Source organism: Lathyrus oleraceus, chromosome 5 (genome assembly GCF_024323335.1).
Source record: "Lathyrus oleraceus cultivar Zhongwan6 chromosome 5, CAAS_Psat_ZW6_1.0, whole genome shotgun sequence".
Classification (NCBI taxonomy): Eukaryota; Viridiplantae; Streptophyta; class Magnoliopsida; order Fabales; family Fabaceae; genus Lathyrus; species Lathyrus oleraceus.
In genome coordinates this window covers 496,770,381-496,795,600 of record NC_066583.1, presented here as the reverse complement: position 1 = coordinate 496,795,600, position 25,220 = coordinate 496,770,381, and the positions used below count along the sequence as shown (strand labels likewise).

The 25,220-nt window shown below is 36.2% G+C and overlaps 3 protein-coding genes and 1 long non-coding RNA gene across 4 annotated transcripts; 2 read left to right on the top strand and 2 right to left on the bottom strand.

Moving 5' to 3' along the window:
- Positions 1-2,988, top strand: LOC127081569 (uncharacterized). Its single transcript, XM_051021816.1, has 3 exons — positions 1-195; positions 323-535; positions 2,398-2,988. Exons 1-3 carry the CDS (start codon positions 1-3, stop codon positions 2,986-2,988), a joined length of 999 nt encoding a protein of 332 aa, XP_050877773.1.
- A 6,981-nt stretch (positions 2,989-9,969) lies between these two features.
- Positions 9,970-11,395, top strand: LOC127081568 (F-box/FBD/LRR-repeat protein At4g26340). Its single transcript, XM_051021814.1, has 2 exons — positions 9,970-10,847; positions 10,952-11,395. Exons 1-2 carry the CDS (start codon positions 10,128-10,130, stop codon positions 11,393-11,395), a joined length of 1,164 nt encoding a protein of 387 aa, XP_050877771.1. The 5' UTR covers positions 9,970-10,127.
- Positions 11,396-11,584: 189 nt separating this feature from the next.
- Positions 11,585-13,605, bottom strand: LOC127082869 (uncharacterized). The gene is made up of 2 exons (XR_007788241.1): positions 13,332-13,605; positions 11,585-12,969 (listed from the first exon to the last, which is right to left on the bottom strand). It is a non-coding gene; the product is annotated as an uncharacterized LOC127082869 (long non-coding RNA).
- Positions 13,606-14,312: 707 nt separating this feature from the next.
- LOC127081566 (F-box/FBD/LRR-repeat protein At5g56420) lies at positions 14,313-16,322 on the bottom strand. The gene is made up of 6 exons (XM_051021812.1): positions 15,633-16,322; positions 15,410-15,547; positions 15,045-15,315; positions 14,896-14,926; positions 14,681-14,814; positions 14,313-14,455 (listed from the first exon to the last, which is right to left on the bottom strand). Exons 1-6 carry the CDS (start codon positions 16,320-16,322, stop codon positions 14,313-14,315), a joined length of 1,407 nt encoding a protein of 468 aa, XP_050877769.1.
- Positions 16,323-25,220: the final 8,898 nt, after the last annotated feature.

The window sequence follows — 25,220 nt, the reverse complement described above, 5'->3', positions numbered from 1 at the left end:
ATGGAATCCAGAAACATTGTTATGGATGACTTAACTAACGAAGTTGATGTCACAGATGATGTTGAAACATCAATGAATGATGTTCCAGAAGATGTTGCAGTCTCAAGTGCTAATACTGAACCTATAGAGACTGAGTCAACTAACAAAGGGCCTTCCATCAAAATCCAGAAAGATCATCCTAAGGAATTTATTATAGTAAATCTAAATGAATGGATAATTACCAGATCAAGGGAAGTTGTGTTAAATGCCTCTTTTATTTCTAAATTTGAACCCAAGAATATCAAGGAGGCCTTGACTGATGAATTATGGATTAATGTTATAGATTAATGTTATGCAAGATGAACTTGGCCAATTCAAAATTAATGAGGTGTGGGATTTGGTTCCAAGAGCTGAAGGAATAAATGTTATTGGCACTAGATGGATGTATAAGAACAAGTCAGATGAACAAGGGGTTGTTACCAGAAACAAAGCCAAACTCATTTCTCAAGGATACACCCAAATGGAAGGACTGGACTTTGATGAAATATTTGCTCCAGTGGCTTGCTTAGCGTCTATCAGATTGTTACTTGGAATGACATGCCTTTTAAAGTCAAGTTGTTCCAAATGGATGTTAAAAATGCCTTTCTAAATGGCTATTTAAATGGAGATGTGTGTTGAACAACCAAAAGGATTTGTTGACCCTACATTCCCTAATCATGTGATCAAACTAAATAAGGCATTGTATGGTTTAAAAAAAGCTCCAAGAGCTTGGTATTAAAGATTGACTGAGTTTCTCATCAACCATAGATATAGAAAGGATGGAATTAATAAGACTCTCTTGTCAAAGATAAGGATGGAAAACTTATGATATCTTAGATCTATGTGGATGATATTGTTTTTGGAGGAATGTCTGATGAGATGGTCCAACATTTTGTCAAGAAAATGCAATCTTAGTTTGAATTGAGTTTGGTAGGTGAACTAACGTAATTTACTGGACTCCAAGTCAAACAGATGGAAGACTCCATTTTTCTGTGTCAAAGCAAATATGCAAAGAGTATTGTGAAGATATTTGGATTGGAGAATGCTAGTCACAAAAGAACTCATGCACCTACTCACTTGAAGTTATCTAAAGATGAAAATGGCATAACTATTGATCAGAGCTTATATAGAAGCATGATTGGTAGCCTTCTATACCTTACAGCAAGCATACAAGATATAACTTTTGTTGTTGGAGTTTGTGCTAGATATCAAGCAGAACCCAAAGTGAGTCACATCAATCAAGTAAAAAGGATTCTAAAGTGTGTGAATGGCACAAGTGATTATGGAATGTTGTATTCTCATGATTCTAATTCCATGTTAGTGGGGTATTGTGATGTTGATTAGGAAGGTAGTGCTGATGATAGCAAGAGTACCTTTGGAGGATGTTTCTTTTTGGGAAACATTTGATTTCATGGTTCAGCAACATAATTGTGTATCCCTATCTACTATTGAAGCTGAGTACATAGCAGCTGGCAGCAACTGCTCTCAACTAATATGGATGAAACAAATGTTGACTGAATACAATGTCAGACAAGATGTCATGACATTATTCTGTGATAACTTGGGTGCTATTAATATCTCCAAAAATCCTATTCAACACAAATGAACTAAACACATTGGCACCAGGAATCCTTTTATTAGACAACTTGTTAAAGAGAAATTCATAACATTTTAGCATGTTAGCATGGAGAATCAACTTGTAGACATTTTTACCAAAGCCTTGGATGCAATTCACTTTGAAAAATTAAGAGGAAAACTTGGGATTTGTGTTAATGAGCATATATAGCAATTACGACTATTTAAGTGGGTCAGACAGGATTTTAAATCTCATCATTACACTAGACACGCTTACCTAAACCCTTTACCTCATTGTGTATCCTGTTGGACAAAAATACGGTACCCTTTCCATTCAAACGCTTCATTCCTTTCCAGATATTTGTGCTCACCCTCTCTCAAGAGTCTTTCCCAATTCCATCTGCATCAAGTGTTACCTAAAATGTCGAAAAAATCTTCACCCACACACATTCATGTCCCAACTGAAACCAGTGGATCATCTTCCCCAACTGTTAGGGAAAATGAACCATTCCAAATGATCAACCTGGCTGATCTGGTCTTGGATGTTACTTCCTTATCCATAATTCATCCACCCCTTAGAAGAAAGTTACGCCTTTTGTGTCAGAGAATGTCAAGACTTCTAGTAAGTCTTTTAGACCTATAATCCCTAGTAAAGATAAAATTGTTGTTGAAGAAGGGTCTAGGTCTAAAGGGTCTAAAATGAGAAACCCTACTATGCATGTTGGTGGCACTTAGAATCCAACGGAAGCGGAAAGGAGTGCCATTTATAAGGAACTTATGAAGTTTTTTACATTTGTTTTAAAGGAAGCGAACTTAGATGTTTTTCCAGATGTTCAAACATATTTGGAAAAAGAAACTAGCCCTGACAATGATTCTAGTGAAAAAGTTGAGGAAAGTGTTCTTGAACATGCTGCTTTTGAAAGAAGGAGTAAGAAGAAGGCTGATGAGTGTGTCCCTGAGCATGCTACTCATGAGAGAAGAAGTAAAAAGAAAGTTGATCATATTATCAATGTTGATGAACTAACTTTCGATGAAGAACCTCTTACTAATATTGTAACTCCTGGTATAGCCAAGAGACTGCAGAGACGAAAAGGAAAGGCAGTGGTGTTTGAAGATTCTCTCTCCAAGGAGATGAAAAGAAAATCTGGTGGTTTGAAAATCAATCCCTCTAGAAGCTCCATAGGAAAATCTCCTGTTTGTCACACTAGATCATGGAGTAAAGTTGTTACCCCTACTAGAAAGAGGAAAGTTGTATCTTCTAGTGATTCTAAGTTTGATGTTGAAAAGGATGTCCAGGACATCACGCCTATAAAAAGATATGCTACAAAGAAGCCTCATGTTGCTGTGCCCAAGGCTCCACTGAACAATGTTTCTTTACATTATGTAAATTGCTGAAAGGTGGAAGTATGTTATTCAAAGGAGGGTAGCCCTGGAGAGGGAATTCGGTAAGGATGCCCTAAAATGTAAGGAGGTTGTAGAACTTATAGAAGTTTTTGGGTTGATGAAGACTGTCACAAAATTTGGCCCTTGCTATGTGAAGGAAAATTGCGATCCAAAACGCAACGAAAATTTTAAAAATTTCCTTTAGTGATCCTTACGAATGGGCATGATCAGTGATGGAAACAGTAACCTCTTGTGGTGATTGAAACCTTTGATGGAGATCTAAGGAGTGACCACGAGCGTTGAATGGTGACAACGCCTCTACTCAGTCCACACGAATGGATTCCTTTAGTCTCAGTGCTAGCTTCTACGAATGAAGGCTTTGAGTGTGTGTGTGTGTGTGAGAGAGAGAGAGAGAGAGAGAAACGAAATTTCATCAGGTGAGATGCTTCTGCACAAGGGTTCTATTTATAGAACCACTTGTGTGGGCTGCAAGCTAAAAAGACCACTTAAGTGTATGTGGCCCATATCTTATGGTATACCAAAAATCAGTTAAGCGCGTGGTACCTTACCACATTCCTCAGATACACTCCCCCGCATAGCTCAATCATACTTGGCATAACTTGCAAACCCTGCATTTCATACATTCCCCCATGAAAGCCCAAACACGCATTGGCATACATAACATAACATCATAAGTATCTCCTTAATTAACTAAAATTAACTCATCAGAATTCGGAATTTCCAAATCGTTGTTAGGAATTTTCCCAATATAATCAATGTTCATCCTCAAAACATTTCCCAAGCAGAGCCGTGTGTTCTAGCCATTGCTAAGAATCGTTGCTAAACTGTTTCGTTTCATTTCAAGTTTCCTCAGAAGAGTCAGGTATTCTAGTCGTTGCTAAGAATCATCATATTACTTCTTCCATCCCCAAAAAGTCATCACCATCACTGAACTTTCCTTTTTTCAGACAAGAGGCATTTTGGGCTCATTCCCCAAGCCAAGTCATACATTTATAGCCGAGAATCATCTTTTCATTTATTTCCCAACATAATCCAGGTATTCCAATCTTTACAAGGAATCGTCACTGAAATGCTCCATTTCCTAGGAGATGTCAGGTATTCCAGTCGTTGCAAGGAATCGTCATTGGACTTCTATATTCTCCTCAGCAGATTCAGGTATTCTAGTCGGTGCTAAGAATCGTCACTGAATTGTTTGATCTTCCCGATGGATTTCAGGTATTCTAGCCGTTACTAAGAATCGACACTAAACTGTTTGATCTTTCCGACAGATTTCAGGTATTCTAGCCTTCGTTAAGAATCGTCATTGTACCTTCACGGAAAGTCGTATCTCTAGTCGATTCAGGTATTCTAGCCTTCGCTAAGAATCATCATTGTACCTTCATGGAAAGTTTACTTCCGCAGTCAAGTCAGGTATTCTAGTCCTTGCTAAGAATCGTCATTGTACCTTCGTGGAAAGTTGTATATATAATCGAGTTAGGTATTCCATCAATTACTAGTAATCGTCACTAAACGACTTCTTTTCCCCATAGAATCGAGTATTCTAACCGTCGCTAAGAATCATCACTGTACCTTGTCATTTCTCTCCAACTGAGTCAGATATCCCAATCGTTGCTAGGAATCTCCATTTTGTTTTTCTCCAGCCGTAGCTAGGGGTAGTTACCCTTTCTCTCATCCCCCAGTGGAGTTTTCTTCCCTCCATCTTCTTGGAATTCTAATATCTAAATTTCCTCCTTGAGAACATACTTATGATGCACACATCGCATTGCATGCATAATCATCATAACCATGCATAATCCCCAACAAATCCTAACCCTATCATCTCCCGGCAGGGAAAATTTCCAGTTACTCATATTAATATTTAATCCTCTCTTATCTTGAACACATTGGAAGCCTTCGCTATCCATATCTTCAAGTCTGAGAAAATTAAATAAGGACAACTGTCATACCCCAAAATTTACCCTACCCGCATACGAATTTTATTTTATCCATGACCCTATTACACATACATACATTCATTGTTACATCACCATAATTGCATTAATATCCATAACTAAAGGCATATTGCATGGGCTCAAGGCATGGTATTTACACATGAGAAAAACTAACAAAATAAGGAAAAAAAATCAATTTTTGGTTTGTATAATCGATTGCCCTAATCATGGTAATCGATTACACTGGCAGAATTCAGATTCCCAGACTATTTTGGTTGGTGTAATCGATTACCCTAATCATGGTAGTCGATTACACCTGCACAAACAGCATCAGTAACTTTGTTTTTCACACATAGTGGCTTTTGTTTCACCCACTTACCCATTTGTTTTCCCTATAAATAGGGACACTATTTGCCCTCATTTTCCATGCTTTCTATCCCCCAAAAATTATGTCCAAACATCATTCACTCTCCTCTCTAAACCTAATTCAAAACAAAAAATCTTTCTCTCCCAAAAGTCACCCCCACCAACTTTTTTCCACTTCACCTTTTTTCCTTAAAACTTCCCACTCTCTAACACTCATAACTCAGCCCCTTCACTAAGCTTCCACGATAAATACTTTCGTCCCAAACCCCTTGCTTCACATTCAAGCTCAACATCATTTCAACCTAGCTTTTTCACATTTTTTGGGTAATGATTTTAGCTTAAACTTTTTAGCCTTTTTGTTATGTTTTGTATTAAAAATTTTTGGTTATTCTTCTTTGTTCTTTTGAGAGGGTTTAGGTTCAAGCTTGCAAAAAATGATTATCTTTGGTTTACACACTTTTATTTGAGATTTCTTGCTCTTACTACCTTTTTGTTCACCTTTTTTAGTCTTGCTTTGTGTTTGTTATTATTTGCTTTTATTGTGGACTTGTAGTTACATTTGTTTGGTTAATAAGGTCTATTAAATCATGGTCATTGTTGTTTAGAGTTGATTAAATCTTCAATGTTTCAAACCTATAATTGATTGATCAATAGATCATTCATGATACTTTGAGGCATTGATAGATTACCTCTATTTCAACCATATTTGAGTCATTTGATGTATAGATGAAATCTTTTTCTTTACATTAACTTGCTAATCCATTTGCTTATTGTTATTTTATTAACCACTAACTACTAACTTCTAACATTTATATTATTGCACTTTATTTTTTTGCAATTAATTTTACTGCTCATTTTATTTTCAAGTACTGTATGTTTATGTTTATTGTTATCTAACCATGTCATTTACATTATGCTAATTTATTTACTCTCTTACTATCTTGCTAAATAAAAAAGGGGTGTGAAAACAAATCATAATTATTTGAGTGACACAATTTGTTAAAATATTGATAGATAGACTCAGAGTTGTATAACTTTTTTTGTTACAAATCTATTATTAGTTGATTCTTTAATCATTTTCAATACTTTGCATCAATGATAAGTTATCCAATAATCTGTCATATTTTGAGTCTTTTTTGACCTATTGAAAAATAGTTCTCAAAATGTTCATTTTGCACATATTACTAACCATTAATTATACTTCACTAACTTTGTTTATCATTAACATTTTTTATTGTTATTTTGGTACTATTAACTTGTTATTTGTTTTATATCATTTATATCCACTAACCATTATTATTGTTATATTGTTATTCTTCATCTTGTAATTTACTTTTATGTCATTACCTTGTAATTTACATTCAAGTACTCATTACCATCATCATTGTACAAATTCATCATGCATGTTTCTTTACTTGTTATTTTTTATATTATTATCAAACATTAAAAACAACAAAAGCATGATAAAATGATAAGACCAAAAATATTCACTCCACTCATTAATCACTTGGACATAGAGAATTCTATTTAGGATCTTTGCTTGAATGCTTTCCTTTTCTCTTTTGTGGTACTTTGTAAACACTAGGATTTTCATCCGTAACTTAGATTCATGTTGTAAGAACGACATCATGACACCACCTTAGGGGGACATATTTGTAAGACCATTATCATTTGTTTAGCTTAGATCACTTTTGCATACACAAGGCTTTCTCTTGGGATACCTTACAATGAGACTCTTTATTTTCTTGTTGGTTACTTTGCATTCATGTTGCATAAGTCAAATTTCATAATCAAATAAAACAGACCCTTCATCCAACGTCAAGTGACATTTTCATAATCAAATTCAAAAATACAATAAAATTACGATTATTATTGTGCGCCACGAGTCTTAAGTGGTGGAGAATGAGTAAGAATGGATCATTACTACCCTTACTCTGATTATTTTGGACGCAAGACGCTTTGTTTGTTGTCTAGAATAATCACCTCTGCCCATAGACTTTAGTATAATATAAGCACAAACATTCTTTCATAAAACTCTTATTCAAGGTAAAAACAATACAACTCATCAAACTCATTTTTGTGCCTTAGGGCATCATTCTAAAAACCCTTTTTTCAAAGGTAAAATTAACCAACACACAAACATTTTCTACTCTGAACTACGGAGCTATGATTCCTCATCCTCGAATGAGTGATACGTGGGCACAAGGGCCCCAATCCTTGGTGAGCACTATAATAATAAAACATCTCCTCTTTCACACATATTCTTTTGAAAATAAAACAATGATAGATAAATCTCAATGTATGTAAAACAACCCAAATGGTTCCCATGGAGTACTATGTACGTGAGGGGTGCTAATACCTTATCCTCGCGTAACCGACTTCTGAATCCAAATATCGGTTGTGAGACCGATTCCTTATTCCCTTTTAGCGCTTCCCGTACACGTAGCTTTTTCGAGGGTTTTATCGACTATTATCCCACGCTTCTCCGATAGATGTAAACTAAATAAAATTCGGTGGCGACTCTTCTAATTTTGCATCTTTTTGGCATCTCTTTAGTCCCTAATTTGTTATCGTGAAATCCCGGTAGCGACACCCTCTGAAGCATGTGGGACATTGAATTAAGGCGTCAATCTAAATGGTGCATGCATGCAAATGAAGCCGATTCAATTTGCGCATGCTTTATGATATCAAAAGCATGCGCCATTGTATGCGGCGCATGCTTTGAATTTTTTATTTATTTTATATGTTATACTTATATAAAATTTAAATAAATAAAATAAATAGGTAAATGAAAAATAATAATTGATAAGAAAATCAATGACCCTCCCGATTAAAATGTCCCCCTTTTCCATATTCTGGTGTGTTAGCCTGCCTTCGAGATCTCCCACGATTTCCCTGAGGTATTTAGGGTTTGAGTGCTGACATGATGCAATGGTGGCTGGTGTGAAAGTCCGGTGGAAGGTCCAGCGGTATTTGACAAATTTGTCATCATTTCTCCCTAATAGTTAGGGGAGGTTCCGCCAACGGCACTGCCGTAATTGAGTTCGGTGCCCATGTTGTCGTAGTTGGGTCATTGTGGTTGGGTGGTTTGTGAACAATATGATTTTTTGAATTGGGACATTGAATCGTTTTGGAAACGAAGCAATGGTTCATGTAGTGTAATAAAGTCAAACAATGGTTGGATGTTCTGGTAATGTGATGTTTGGGTGTTCATAAGTATGGGGCTATGATGGGGTGAGATTAAATCATATGAATCATCCAGGCTATAGACAAATGTGGTGGCTGCGTATGGTTGTTGGTGGTTAGGATTTGGTTCCTGGTTTTGAGTTTGGAGGTTGTGTGTATATGGTAGGGTGATGGCGTGCGGTTGGTCGTTGGGATTGGGTGGATTGACATTGTTGTGTGGCGGGTATTTGTTGTTGGGCGTATATTGATGAAGCTCGTTGGTGTAGAACAATCAAATACCTTGGCTCAGACACAAACTATGGCATTGTAACCGACCTAAATCATGTCATATAATGTTGAGTTAGTCTAGCACCATGTATGATTCATTCGTTTAAAATGTGTTGACGTCAATTCCTTCAATGATGACACAACTCTTTTACGAAGTCTCTCAAATCAGAATAATCCCATTAGCCATTGACTCTTGTTGATGTCAATCTCCCAAACACGTCAGAGGTTCTGAAATTTCTTGTTGCATGCTGAACTGCAGTTTCACACGGTCACTTTTGCATAGAGGAATGTGAATGGCTTCTTGTTGACCGGGGCGAGTGACGACATTTTTGACCAAACCCGTGCTTGTAGCAAATAGGCGTAAGAATAAAACATACAAGTATTTTTTTGACATTCTTACACAACGAACTATATAGATGGGAGAAAACAGTTGAACCCAACTATATGTGTCTACTTTATTTATGTTTCGTAACAATGGAAAATACATAATATTTACCGTATTACCAGTACTTTCAGGAAATAAAAAATTATCAAATACAATCATAATATAACATCGAGCTTTAAATATCTTTTCATACTCAGTAGATTCTTCGTTTAATATTATACTTGAATAATACTATTTACGATATTTTAAATTAATACATTGGCCCCTAGGTTGATCCAAAATCTGTCTCATATCTACATTCCAAAGTCGGATCTTCATCGGAGGGTGCACTGTTGAAAAAAAATTAAATCGACATTTCTCTTGTGAATATAAGGACACATATATGAATATGAAGACATTTTAAAGAAAAATGAAAAGAGAATGAAGAAAAATGGAAGAAGATAATAAAAAAATGTGTGAAAAATTATGGAAGGATGACGTTGTATTTATAGATGGAGTGCAGGAGGAATAGCTACATGCATTTGCGCATCCACAAATGGACTATGCATGAGATATTACATGAGGTGCATATGTACAATATTTTGATTGGATGCTAACATATTTTTGGAAAAATAATTATTTTAGTAAATATTTTTAAACAAGGATTATTTTATAAATTTAATTGAAAAATTTGATTATTTAAAAAAATATATATATGTAAGCTTAACTTACATTACTCTATTTAAATAAAATTCGTAATTTGACGAACTTCTTTAAATTACACGTTTAATTCAGTGATGCAGAATAAAAAAACCATAAGTTCTCTTCTTTCGCCAAAACGAATGTAAAAAACTCTATATTGCCGCAGATACGCTGCCGCGCTACTGAAACGAGTTCGTCCTTCCCGCCTCCCGCGATGAATTCCAACGCCGCTGGCTACTAAAACTCTAACACAAACCCTAATTAGGTTTTGTGATCTCACACAAATTACAACAGAACAAAACCCTCTAAAGATCATGTCTTCTGGCCGTTCAATTCCATCTGTCGATAGAATCAGCGACTTGCCGGACCCAATTCTCTCTCACATTCTCTCTTCCCTTCCAACCAAATTCGCTGCAACCACGAGCCTTCTCTCAAAGAGATGGAAACCGGTATGGCTCTCTGTCCTTATTCTCAACTTCGACGACAAAGCATTCAAAGACTTCGTGACATTCCGCAAGTTTGTTTATTCAACCCTGTTCTCTTTGCGAGACAAAAACACTTCGATCCAATCCTTTACCTTGAAACTAGGCCTCTTTTCCCGCTTCCGGCAAAGGGAATACAATAGAATATTTAAACTTGTTATGCAAGGAGGAGTCAAGAATCTTAACTTTGACATGACTGGTAAACATTGTTATATCAAATTACCTCCTCGCATTCTCAGTTGTCAGACTCTTCAAATACTTAAGTTGGCAAACATAAAAATGTGGGAGTTTGATCAAGTGAGATTTCCCTATCTCAAAATTCTTCATTTCGAAAGAGTTGATTTCACATCTCCTAAATGTTTTGTTAAGTTTCTATATGGCTGCCCTATTCTAGAAGATTTGAATGCAACATCCCATATCTGTCAAACATCATCGCTTGTTTTGGAAAACTTGAATGCTTTACCTAATTTGGTCAATGTAAGGATTAATTACGATGAAATGGATAATCTCATGACTTTGGTTTCTAAGACAAGGATTTTGCATATAAATCAGGTATGAATTTTAATAAGTGTTTTAGAAATTTATTGATCAATATGCACATAAAATGTAATATAGAGTATACATTTCTAATGTTATATCGTGTGCAACTCACGCAGGTACGGGGAATGACTTGGAAAACACTTCCCATGTTTCCCAATTTGACTCACATGGAACTTGATTCTTTTCATGTCTCAACACGGGAGAGGAAAGGGTGCAGGTCATTGGTAGAAATACTTCCACATTTTCCAAATCTTCAACATTTTAAGATTTGGTTTATGTTTTCGAGTTATCGGGGTGAAGGAATTTGTTCCGAATGTTTGAAGGTTTCATCCGATCCCACCATTGCTCCAGAATGTCTAACGTCACAACTTAAAACATTTAGCATTAAGGGATACAAAGGGAGTGAATGTGAGTTCAATTTTGTAAAATATATTTTGCAACATTCAAAAGTATTAGAGACTGTGACAGTCAAGAGTAGCCGCCTTGAAAAGAAACAAATGCTTATGAAGTTGGCTTTATGCCCAAGGAGCTCTACAACATCTAAAATTTTATTTGGTTGATGATGACAATTATGTCGTGATTCTCTTTGTAGAATAGAATGTAGTGGTTTTTCATGAAAGAAATTTTCGGGAGTAATATCATATACTTTTTCTTAGTGTAAAGAGAGAGAGACCGATTCATATAATCAAAGCTCTAGTTTTTATTCATTTTATTGTGTGGTGTAGTCCAGTTGTTGATTTTATGAATACTGGCAAAATCTATACCTATCATATATTTTGATTGTTACATGCCTCCCTTTGATTCAACATTGAATATTTTTCTTCTTGCATACTCAATACTACAATATGGTATCAATAGATATTTTTTGATTCCGCTTCCGTGTTTCGCTTTGTGATTTCGTTCATCATGTTTCTTTCTCTTCTTCCATGATCATCTGGTTTCATGGCTAATCACGATGATCCCTATTACCTTCGTTCATCCGCTCATCCTGGCGTCGTCTTGGTTTCTCAACCACTCTCCGGGGACAACTTCAATTCATGACGTCACGCGATGATCATGGTTCTTGATGGCAAGAACAGGACTGGTTTTGTGGATGGCACGACTCCAAAACCAGAAGAAAATTCACCTAAGTTTCGTTCTTGGATGAGAAACCATAGTACCATGTCGTCGTGGCTTCTTAACTCAGTCTCCAAGGAAATCACTGCAAGTGTGATCTATGCAGCAAATGCTGCTGAAATATGGAAAGATCTTCAAGACCTATTTCAGCAAAAGAAAGGTCCTCGTGTGTTTCAACTGAAGAATTTGTTAGGCTGCACCCAAGGTTCTTCAACTGTAAGTCCATCATGATAGTCCTAACCCTGCAAAACCTTATGATATTGATGATTTTGCACCAAACAGTATAGATGTCCATCATGATAGTCCTAACCCTGCAAAACCTATACACAATACAAATCCTATTGTGCCAAATGACCAAAATATAACCGGCCTAAGAAGGTGAACTAGAACACAACCTCTTAATAAATCACTATGGGATAGTCATTAGTGTTAGTTTTCAAATGATTCATACCATACCATATTTGGATTTACATAACAAAAGTTATGGAGAAAACTATCGGAGAAAATAATAGGTTTCATCTAACATTATGTTCAGTATTTTTCACAGTTTTACTAGCATCGATTTTACTCCCATATTTTCTATATTTTCCTTATTCCCTTTACTAACTCTAATTTTTATTTTATTTTAATTTTTAATTCTAATAACTCAAATTTCCACTAAATTCTATTATTTCTCTTTTTTTTACAACTAGCTTATTTTTAATTATTCCACTCAATTTAAATTAATTAAAATATTCCAATTAATTTATACCATTCCCTTAACTCTCTCCAATACTCACCTTGACACATATATTCACAAATTATCCAAATAAAAACATATAAATCACTTAATATTTTAAATAAAATACAACTAAATTCAATTAACCGAATTCGGGGTGTTACACAATCACCTACAACTGCTTGGGTATTTAACCACTCCGCTCTAACCGTTTCCCCATCATCTTCATTATCAGCATCATCTTCATCATCTAAATTTTGATGTCCACTAGATACAAAATCATTATCATCTTCATCACCACTATATTCAGCATCAGATGAATCAGTGTAATGAACATTGTTCAAATCAACTACAATAGAATCTTGGTACTTGTCCATGAAATTGACCAATATATAACACAACACAAGACAACAATAATCATAAAACCTAATTCCCAAATTAAAATCAAATCTTAACCAACATATTGAATAATTAACAAATTAAAAATCAAAATCCCTAAATTTTAAATCCAAATACGGATAGTTACATCAATCATAAAACTTAATTCCCAAATTGAAATAAAATTTATCTAACTTAATGAATAGCTAACATATTGAAAGTTTGGATCCTTAAATTTGAAATCCTATAACAAATTGGAATCATTAAATTTAAAACTCAAATACCTTGGTAAATTGCTATCAATACGAACACCATTAATTGTGTGAGGAGCAATTGTATGTGAGAAAATACAAACACCAATAAACTGTGTGAGGAGCGATTGTATGGGAGAATATTAAAGATTTGTTCGTTGTACAATGTTGAAAAAAACTCGTTTTATAATGGTGAAAGAAGAAGTGAAACATGCGTTACTTAGTGGTTGTTTTACAAATTGTGGTAGAAAAAGATGAATGTGGGTAGTTCAATAAGTTGGGGGAAAGAATATGAAGTTATTGTTGGTTATTGAAAGAAAATAAAGTTGTTGGTTGGAGAAAGAAAATGAAGTTGTTGAAAATATCGTGACAATATTTTTATGAATTTTGATTTTCAAAAAATAAGATTTAAAAATTAAAAAATAATATAACAAATTTAATAGGTTAAAGACTTGTGGTAAATTTGTTAATGACTTGGTTTTTTTCTTCTTATAGGCAAAAGTAATATATAAAAAAGAGCACAAGGGTGCTCAACCCTTACAACACGAGTAAATCACCAAAGAAAAAAGCAACACGAAAACCATTACCCGACTAAAAAACAGAAGGATTGGTTTGCCACATCAACTGATTCACATCAATACGACCACGAACCACTTCCTAGACAAAAATTTAATAGTCCCTAAAATATTCATCTCCTCTCGTCTCCCTTCTTCGAATATGATAGAATTCTTAGACGTCCATAACCCAACAAATCGATAATCAAATACAATTATGAAACTCAACCTTGAATTTATTAGAACATAATTTTTTAAAATACAAAAACAAAGAGACTAAAGAAATCGGTTCCCCACACAAATCGATGTTTAGTCAACCACACAAACAATCACAAATTGATTGAGCCACATCACACTAATAGAAAAGATGGAAGAGAGTTTTGTCGGCATTAAAGCAAAAATACAAGCAGAATTACCCAAATTAATACTTTTTCTCAATAAATTCAACTTTGTAGGTAACCTATTCAACAATCGTCTCCAACAAAAAAAAATTAATTTTACTCGGCGCCTTCGATCTCCAAATATCCGCCAAACCACTAAGAACCAATGTGTCCTCAGGGGAAACCTCCTCATTGAACGCAGAAATCAGCTTATAGCTGCTAGCTGTTGAAAAACCATTGACATCCAATTTCCAAACAAATGAATCTTCCCCAAGATCTTCAACTGAACATTCTCCAACTAATGTTGAACCGAGTGAATGTCGCTACTGCCCGAAAAATCCAACGACTAAATCTTGCCTATCCAATTACCCATCGAAATTATGTTGACTGGGGCTGCCCCGAAAGCACAAAATAAATCTGAAAAAAACAGCAGCAAGCGGTTTCGTACCGATCCAAGACTGCTGCCAGAAACACATAACATTGCCATCTCCGATTTTCCCACAAACGGATTCATTGAACCAATTAACATCCGAATTGAACACCGTTCTAATGCCATAAATGTCTTTCCAGCACAAAAATGTTCTTTTAACAGTTTAAAGAAAATAAAGTGTATAACAAGAACAAACAAATAAATCGATGACTTCTCTAAAATTTAGAAATTACAGCATTTCATTGATGCTTCGGTTATAACTAACTACACCAATAAAATTGCAATAGAAAAGAAATATCAAAATCTTTAGATATAAAATTACAGCATTTCACTGTTTTCTGGATTAATCGGTAATAGAATTAGATACCGAGTTTTCAAAAACCAACTTCACACATTGTAGAGCCCTTTGCGGATGAAGATAATTCCATTTTTATTTGGTCTTTTACTTTCATATCTACATTGTAATTATACTTAATTTTCATAGTCTTTAGTATTTTTGAATTTTGCAAAATATATTTTGCAAATTGGAGCTCAGATTCGGTGCCTCTACAATATGCAAGACAACATGTTCTCAGGTGCAATGAAAGACAGTTTGGAACAGTTGGTGGATCCTTCCAACTTTGGTCCTTTATCTCGTCTTGATGTTCACAACCCTGTCAAACAATCATACAACTTTTTACTCAAACATTAAAATACATGAAATTATACTTAAAAAAGAAAAAATAATAATTGAAACATCATCAAAACCTTTACGATTAAACTTTGAAGTTTGTGGCATTGTTCAAGCATTTGTTGCAACCAACCCCACATATTAAAGAAAAGTTTAAGTTTCACATGTGTCAGATTATGAAACATGGGAAGTTTAGTACAACATATCAATTGTTCCTGCACGAGTTACACAAGACACTACATTAGAGAAAATATGTATTGACATCAAAATTCACGCTACTGCAATCACAACTCGTGATACCTGTTCCATATATAGATTCTCCACATTACGAACCAAATTAACAGGAATAATGTAATCTTCAAAAGAAATACTTGCTTTGATTAAACTAGGTAATAAGCCGTCAAACTCTTTCTCTGGAATAAATGAATCCTTAAGTATATACAAAAATTTGGTTTGCAGCTCCTCAAGTATTTTACAACCAGACAGAAGTTTAACAACCAATTCATGCCGTTCGAAACTCATTCTCTTTAAATGAAGAATTTTAAGAACAGGAAATTCCAATTGATGAGAAAAACCATTCACTATTATTCCTTTCAACTTAAGAATCTTAAGGGTCTTGCAACTAAGAATACTAGATGGTAATTTCATGTCATTGTGAATGTTAAGATTCTCTATTCCTCGATTCATTACATAGGAAACAAATAGAGTAACATCACGTTGGATTTGAATTGGACACCAGTAGTTGCAATTGAAACGAAACGAAAGGATTGGAAGTTCAATTTTTCGTAAGAGCATCAATTTGTGTACAGAATATCCATGGCAGGTCATGTCTTCGAAGGATTTGCAGTCGAATTCGAGAGTGAGGACTGAGAGCCATAGTGATTTCCATCTCTTAGAGAGGATGCTTGTGGTTGCAGCATGTTTGGTTGGAAGAAAAGAAAGAATGTGACAAAGAATTGAATCGTGAAACTCACTGATTCTATCTGCCATTATCTCTGTCCTCAGTATCACCATAGTAGGGAAGATCACATGCCGTTATTATTAGTAGGGTTTTGAGAAAATGTTATTTAGGGTTTTTTATTGTTTCAAAACCAAACTAAAATTCAATTAATTGTGCCTAAAATTTTAACCAAAAACTATACCTTGCACCCCTATATTTTTTTAATGAATGTGTTACTGTTTAAATAAAAAAATAATTTTTTTTTTGATATTTTATATTATATTTTGAAAAAATATAAGTAAAATCTTATATTTGTCTCAAATCTTTGTAAATCTTTGAGACATGTTTTGGATGAATTATATAATAATAATTTTATTATTTTATGAGCTCCGTCTCAAATCCGTATGAAATATTAAGACATATAATGATATTTTGTCTCAAATCCGTATGAAATATTAAGACATATAATGATGTTTTGTATAAAGTATATACAAATCTTTGAGACATATTTTGAATACAGAATAAAATAAGGGTTTTACTTTTTTTTTTATGAGTTTCGTTTCGTCACAAATTGTGTGAAATATTGATACAAATTATAATACCCCACGTAATTCTATTTAGAGTCATATTAAGTAAAGAATTAAAAATTTAGTTAATGAAACAAACATCATGTAAATAACATCCAAGAATTACTCATATGACTGGGGATTACTAAATTTAAGTGGAATTCTTTATCTTAAGAGTCCACTCAGCTTTAAATGTGACTAATTCCCTAGGTGTTCTATCAATACTAACTCTTGTGGTTTTAATGCAAAATCGGAGATCGAAACATATCAACTTCATATTCATGTGGGATTCGACTTCCTACTTAACTTTGGCAAGAGAATCGAGAAACTACAAATTTAGGTGTTTGGTTTGATGGTGCTTGGAGGTGGAAATTCGGTTAAAATTCGGTGGATATTTCTCAGGGGAAGAAGAGCAGTTGTGTGTGTTGTTGGATGTCTTATTCGGGGTATGTCTGGTTCCAACAATGGCAGATAAATTTGTGTGGTGGAAAGATACAAAAAGATTTTTGGTCAATTCTAGCTACCGCGTGTTGCAACATCTGTCCTTGAGGGCCACGCTTTGGAGGAAAATATGTCTCGGGCTCTTGCATGTATTCGGAATTCGAAGGTTCCGAGAAAAATTATGATTTTTTGTTGGAGGTTGGTGATTAATAGCTTGACATTGTTGAGAATGTAATTCATGGTGTCAAAGCATGTTGTTGTCAAAACATCTAGGTGTCGAAGTGTCGAGGAGTTAGCCTCGACATGGTTTTTTACTTAGGCTAAATTTTACAGTGTTAGCCGAATTGGGTATTTGAGCTTTGCTTAAGGAGAAAGCAAACCCAAAATCTATAAATAGAGAGTAATCCTTAATAAGTGTAAGACATACAACATAAGTCCAGTTGTGTTTACTAGTAAATTTGGTAAACAAAACAAGTTTCTATTAATATTTAAGGGATCAAACTCGAAAATATCCCAAAACATATTTATGTGAATTATGACCTTTGAAGATATTGCTATCGAAATCGAAATGCAATATTTGGGATGATAATTGGAACTTGACTAAAATCGAAATGTAAACGTTTTGACAGTAAAGTGACTAAAATCAAAATATAAAGACTTTAAATGTAAAATGACTGAAAGAAACTTAAATGCAAGAATGACTTAAACGTAAAATACTTGAAATTATAAATGTGGAACTCATACGTATATTTTCTCACTTGCTTTTCAACAATACAGGTACTTTGAGTTTGTAGGATATTTTTAGTACAATTGCGGACCCTTACACTATAAGCATGTATCTATTTAAATACTAGTCTAAAATAACTGCACACAAGAGTAGACTAGACACATCGCACCACGTTTCTCTTCCATGCAAACCTTGCCCTCAACATATTTCCACGTGTCTCTGAATAACCATATGATCTTATCTAATTCGGGCTCATTCGACTAATCAAAATAACCAACCTAAATATTGGAAATTTCACTAAGTCCAAAATCCACAAATACCTCTTGATCGTTGACTTGGATTCAACTGGGAATTCTCAAGCCCTATTGTCGCATCACGCGAAAAACCGGCGGGAAAACAAGAACAACAGAGCCGCCACCGTGCGTTATTTATCCCAAAAGAGGGAAAGGAAACGCTCAGAGTAAACCTGGGAAAGACATGGTCTCGCGACCAAAGAGAATGGGATCGGGAGTCGGTTATGCGAAGGGAAGGTATTAGCACCCCTACGCATCCGTCGTACTCGACGGGATCCACGCACAATAGGAAGGAAAATGGTTGCTAAAACACCGCTCACAAACAAACAAATACTGGCTGAAAGAGACACAAGAAAACAGACTGAAACTGACTCGGCAGGATATCGCATCCTGGGCCTACTTAGTCTATCAGGCATAGACATCAGAGTCGAAGTAGTTCGGACTGGGGAAACGACCCATGCTCGCTAGGATATCGCATCCTATGCATACGTATCTTCTCGGACGGGAGAAGAATCAGAGCATTCGTAGCTCGGCTAACACGCACACGAACAAACACAGGCAAAGGCAAACATGGAGCCTGAATGCCAATCACTGGACTTACATCAGCATCCGAACCAGAAAACACACACAGGAAACCAACTGCCAATCGCTGGACTTATGTCGGACTCCAACCAGAAAAAGAGAAACAACTCACACAAACAAAACAAAAGGGCGAACGGAGAGACCAGCTCATCTCCTGCCTACGTACCTCATCTGGTATGAGGATCAGGGCGACGTAGTTCCCCTACGCAGGGAAAAAGGACTAGCCTAACCAGATAACAGAGGGAGACGCAACACTAGAGAGACTACGACTCGAGCCTAGATGTTGTCATGCAAAATCGTCCCTAAGTTAAGGTTTCTAGCTAACTTGCACAGGAAGCAAGCCTATCCTAAACATGACTTGCACAGGAAGCAAGCCACACCTAACCTAACTTGCACAGGAAGCAAGGGTCTCGATTGCAACTAGGGCAAGAGAAGGGGGAGGTCTCAATCGCAACGAGGGCGAGAGAAGAGAATTAGTGTTAGTTGTTAGTCAAACTCGACAAGACATCGCATCTCGTGCCTACGTATCTCATCTGGACATGAGAATCAGAGTTGCCGTAGTTCGGCTAAACTATTCCCGTTGGTTTGTGTTTTTTAAGTGAGCAACGTCACTGCACAATCTACCTGATGCTCGACCTTTGGAGACTTACTCACCTGTAGTAGAAGGAGTTAACGTATCCTTAAGAGGGGATAATGTTTGTTTGTGTTTTAGGAAAGCTCAAGCAAGAAAGGAAGTCCTATACGAAGGAACCGTGCTACCTTAATTGACATGCAAACAAGACTACGCGGAGTCTAACAAACCCAGGGGATACAATCACACCACACAAGCACATACAGCGTAAAATAAACACACCAACAAGGGGGCTCAAACATCAAGGCTAGGTTTTAGTCGAGGGGTCATATCAACCTCAACAAACAAACCTCTGGAATTGGGTAGATGTTGCTCTTAACCTTGCCATTGAGGGGCTAAGGTGAAGCAGATGAAAGGAGATGAGGGGTGTGCCTCATTGCTCTTATCCCTGGCCAGGGAGAGCATTTGACAAGAATGTGTGGGTTCAGAAAGTGGGAACCCTTCTACACATTTGATACTGACTCAACTGTACAATTGTACAAGATCTTGGGTTTGTATCTGCAATGCATCAACACAGTGGTGTGAGCAAAGCAGATGACACACAGAATAGCAGGGGATAGGTTGCATATCCCTTGGGTTCTGCCAATTGCCTCTTCACTTAGGAGGTCTTTGACTATGTACAGGGACAAGATTTAAACATACACAAACATTGCCTCTTAAGGAGGACTTCAGACAGTTGCCTGGCCAAGTAACAGGCCAGGTCTTCCAGACTACATGAAGAAAAAGGGATTATACCTCAAAGCAAGTTGCTATTAAAGCAAAGCAAAGCAAGTTCAAAGAACTAAGCAACTAATGGTACCTGAAATAGTCAAACAGATCAGTACACAATTCAAAAGTTAAAGCAACAGGAAGTAGGAATCAACAGTCAAAACAAACAGACAAATGTGCAAAGCACAAAGCTCAAGGCATATGAGCCAAGCAACCTACAAAACAAAGAGGTTAGCTCATGATAATCAAATGAACTCAATCAAATTGTAGTTATCTCTTTGAAGCATTTGTAGCTTAACCTGAAAACATGAACTCAAACATAAGCCACAGGACCACTAGGACAAGCCTAGGGTCAAAAATGAATGAGAAAGCCAAAACAGCAAGCAATGTCCAATCAAAATCAAATTCAAACATTTAGGAAGCAAACCCAATTGGTTTCATGTTCATATCATGCATCATCATCATTTCATAAGCAAAAGAAGTCAAAGCATGGCAAATGAGAGCTCATAGAAGTCAACAGCAAGACTTAACTCAAAACCAATCATAATCAATTCCAAAAATCATCAAATAAATCATGATCAATCCTAACACATAGCATGGTAAGAATGTCAAATTTCATCTTATTTGGACAAGTGGAAGGCAGTCAATGAAAATCAGAAAGTCAAAGCAATTTTGAACATGCTCAAAGAAGTCAACCAAACATGCATCAACTTGAAAAATTCATAAATCATAGATGGCATATGATAAATGAATGGGACTAAACCCATGGCAAAGCTTAGGATGTCTAGTTATCTCATGTAAAATTTCATGTCCATCTAATAAAGTATGAGCATTTCACAAATGAAATGGCAACATGTATCACACAAAGTCAACATTTTGGTCAAACAGGGGAGAAAATCTCAAACAAATGGAAAATGCCATGAACAATTCCACAAAAAATCACATACAAACTAGACATATAAGAGTAGGTTCATGCAAAAAATCAATCCATTTGGAGGTCAATAGGCATGGCTATAAAAATCAACAAGTTGCACATCAATGGTGTGACACAAATTGTCACACCTTACTTCAAAAATTCACAACTCACAATCCAGAAATGAGAAATTCACAAACTCTACATCAAAATAAACATGAATGTGTCTAGTTTGTGCTCAAAAAGTTTCAAGTCCATAGGATAAGTCATGACCATTTCACAAAGGTTTTGGTAAAATGTGTACAATATGGATGCATGTTACAAATCAATATGCCAAATAAAATCCAATGATCACAAAATTCTGGAAAAAATATGATAAAAAAGTAGATATCATGATGAAGATAATGCAAAAATTCCCATGAGAATTGGACTTAAAATGATGGAGATATGATTTTTCAAAGTTGTTGCATCAAATTGAAATAAAAATTGAAAAAATAAATGGATTAAATGGATTTAATAATGGCCGGATGGCATTTTTGTAAATATTTGAATCACTAAATCAAACGCTGCCGTTTTGGGCCATGAAACGGAATGTTGTGATTGGCCATTATGGAGCAACAGTGCCATGCACGTGGGATACAGAAAAATTTCTGGGCAAGGCAAAGGGTTTTAGGGTTTATGAAGAACAGCATGAACTTCATCTTTCCCAAATCGAGTCACTCAAATTTTTTTCCAGAAATCATAATTGAATATACACAAATGATCAGCAAGCTTCAACTAACACGAATCCAACAACAATTTTCACTAAATCACAACATAACTCATGAATCGAGCAAGAATAGAATTCATCTTCAAACTTCATTTCAACATAACTCAAGAAATAATCAACCATTTTCAAAAGTAAGACCATCACAAAGCTCAGCATGGAGAGACCTTTCTAAAGCATGTATTGATTTGATGAAATAAGGAGATCGAAAATTTACCAGTTCTGAAGTGCAGTGTGGATTCAGTTGTTATCTTGTGGTTTTGGCTTGAAACAGATGCAGACTCATGCTCCAAATGATGAATGGTGAAGATGCTTGGGCTTGAAACAGCTTGAAATGACTTCAACCACACTTTGCCATTGATGATGCCTTGGAAAACAGTCGGGCAAATGAGCTTACAGTTGTGGAATGATGGTGGAAACAAGCTCACAATGGTGTATGGATGTTGTTTTAGGCAAGGCAATGTCAATTTCTTTGAGTTTTTTTTGACAGATTTTGAAAATGGCCAAAGATGAAGTTTTGAGAGAGTGAGAGAAATCTCTTCTTTCTGTGGCTGCTAGGGCTACCAAATGATCAGAAAAATGTTATTTATTTGCTGTTTTAAGTTCCCTTAATGAAATGCTAAGCACACTTAACTTAATGAACCAAATTGCTAAATGACCAATCTTGTCCATATGGTGAGGTGTGGTGGTAGGAGCACGAATTTTGGGCCTTCCACAAGTCACAAACAATGTTTCAAGTCATTCCCAATTGGCCATTTTGATGGAAAGTGTTTAATTCAAAAATTCAATTTTGTACCACACTTGAAAATAATCATGTAAGTTCAAAAAAGGCCATTTTGATCCATAGAGTTTTGGTGCATGAAAGTTACATTTTTGGAAAGAGGAGGTTAAATATGACTTGTTGGAAAAAACCTCACCCAATTTGGCCAAATGGTTTGAGAGATATGGCCTTTTGAAGTTCAAAAGTTTCTGAAACTGATTTGATCATAACTTGCCAACCATACATGGGAATAGAGTGTTCTTGGACTTTTTGGAAATGGGAGAACAAGATATTCAACTTTCATGTTGGGCAAAAAATCATTTGAAGCTTGTATCATGATGTAAGTTTAGGATCAAGAAGTTTCCATTTTTGGCAAGTTTCAATTACAAGTCAAGTTTCTATTTTTGGAAATTTCTGATTTGGCTTCAAATTCTTCAATGTTGGTGTTTGACATGATATATGAGGCCTATTTGGACATGAATAAGCTCTCTCAAACCAAATCCATCCATCAAAACCATAAAATCAATCACAGTTGACCAAGTTTGACTTTTTAGGGTTTCTGACTGATTGTGCATTGAATGATGACCTCTGAACATCCAATCTTTGATCTAAACACTTCAAAAGGATCCCCAAGTCATGTGAAAATGTTGGACCAACCCTAGGGCCTTGGCTCCTTGGAAATTGTGCTTGCTTGCTTGGTTGACTGATCTCCTGATCAGTTTGACCTAATTCTCTTGATTGGCTTGCACTTGAGGCAAATAGGACAATGCAATGCTATGCAGTGGACCATGTTATGCTATGACCTAATATGAGAATGTATGTACAATGATAGGTGCAAATTTGAGGTGCTACAACTGCCCCTATTCAATCAGCTGGGAACCCGAACGGATGATAGCAATGGCTGTCAGACTTTCAGGGTAAACAGGGATTGAATACTAAGAACCGTAGAAATTTGCACCCTGCTGGGAAAACAATTAAACAACGCCTGTCAGGATCGGCAAAGAAACAGTCTTGAAAGAAAAATCCGTCTGGAACGGAAAAAAGAAATCGGCCTAAATACCGAAACAAAAACGTCGACCTGGAGAAGAGAGCGAAGGCAAACTTGTTAAAGGATGGACATTCGATTCCACAAGGAATACGAATCTTACTCTGCTGGTGATAACAATCGAAAGATTGACCAAAGAGTGCATGAGATATATTATCTATAGCCGTCAAAACGTAGATAATAACCTCGCATGGAAGATTATCCATAACCGGGTTGTAGGTTGTTAAATGAATAATCGACCGACATCATCCTGAAGAGAGCGAAGGCAAACTTGTTAAAGGATGGACATTCGATTCCACAAGGAATACGAATCTTACTCTGCTGGTGATAACAATCGAAAGATTGACCAAAGAGTGCATGAGATATATTATCTATAGCCGTCAAAACGTAGATAATAACCTCGCATGGAAGATTATCCATAACCGGGTTGTAGGTTGTTAGATGAATAATCGACCAAAAAGAAAGGTATCGGTACCAGGACTAGGTATGCAAAGATGACCAATCAAAAGAGGATAAGGTTGCTTACTCGGAGCAAGTATCCAAAAAGAAGGGGACGACCCAATGGGGACAATACTGCTTGATCAAGGCAAGTATCCAGAGGGGGAAGAATATCAATATCACAAACCGGATACTGATAACTGCAAAGAGGGGATTACATCTACCGGTTAGTAGGCAGAAAACCATGGAAAAGTAACCAGTCATCATCGGGATGAGCACAAAGGGTTAACTCCACCAAGGGGATGAAAGTGGGATTTTACAACTACCAGCTAGTGGGTAGAAAACCACAGAAAAGTAACCAGTCATCGATAGGATGAGCACAAAGGGTTAACTCCAACAAGGGGATGAAAGTGGGATTTTACAACTACCAGCTAGTGGGTAGAAAACCACAAAGATAGGACTTACAACTACCGGTTTGTAGGTAGAAGCCAACAAATTCCGCTGAGGATAAGATGAATGAGTGCCGGTTAGTGAACGACTATTCATTTATGCCCCAGGGAAGCACGGGAGACAGCCAACAGGAAGCCAATTTAGGATCGATCCAAAAAGGCAGACTGAAACAAGACTCATCCTAATGAGGAACGAACTCAATAGGGACAACCCATCCCGTGTAGGGAGGGAACGGAAGCAACCGTCATCCACGAGGATGTATCTCAGTGGGGAAATGGCAGGAAAGGATAGACACTTTCTGCTTAAGGGGTTGGCTCTACATGGAGAGATCAGGCACACCCACGTCTATTTGAGGAAAATCTACTGGAGAGATCTGTATCAACAAATAGCAGGAGGCAACAATCAACAGATACACGGCAACAGCTGCAACATGAGTATCCGAATGCTATGATTATGCATGTATGCATTCTACCTAAAATGTATGATGAATGCTGACAAACAGACATGTAAACACAGGGCCAGGGATCAACCACCCGGTACTATTCTTCTTCCATAGGGAAGGCCAAAAACGCCAGAGAGCAAATGCGATCTGATGGAAACCGGGATATCAGGGAACAACACCATCCTG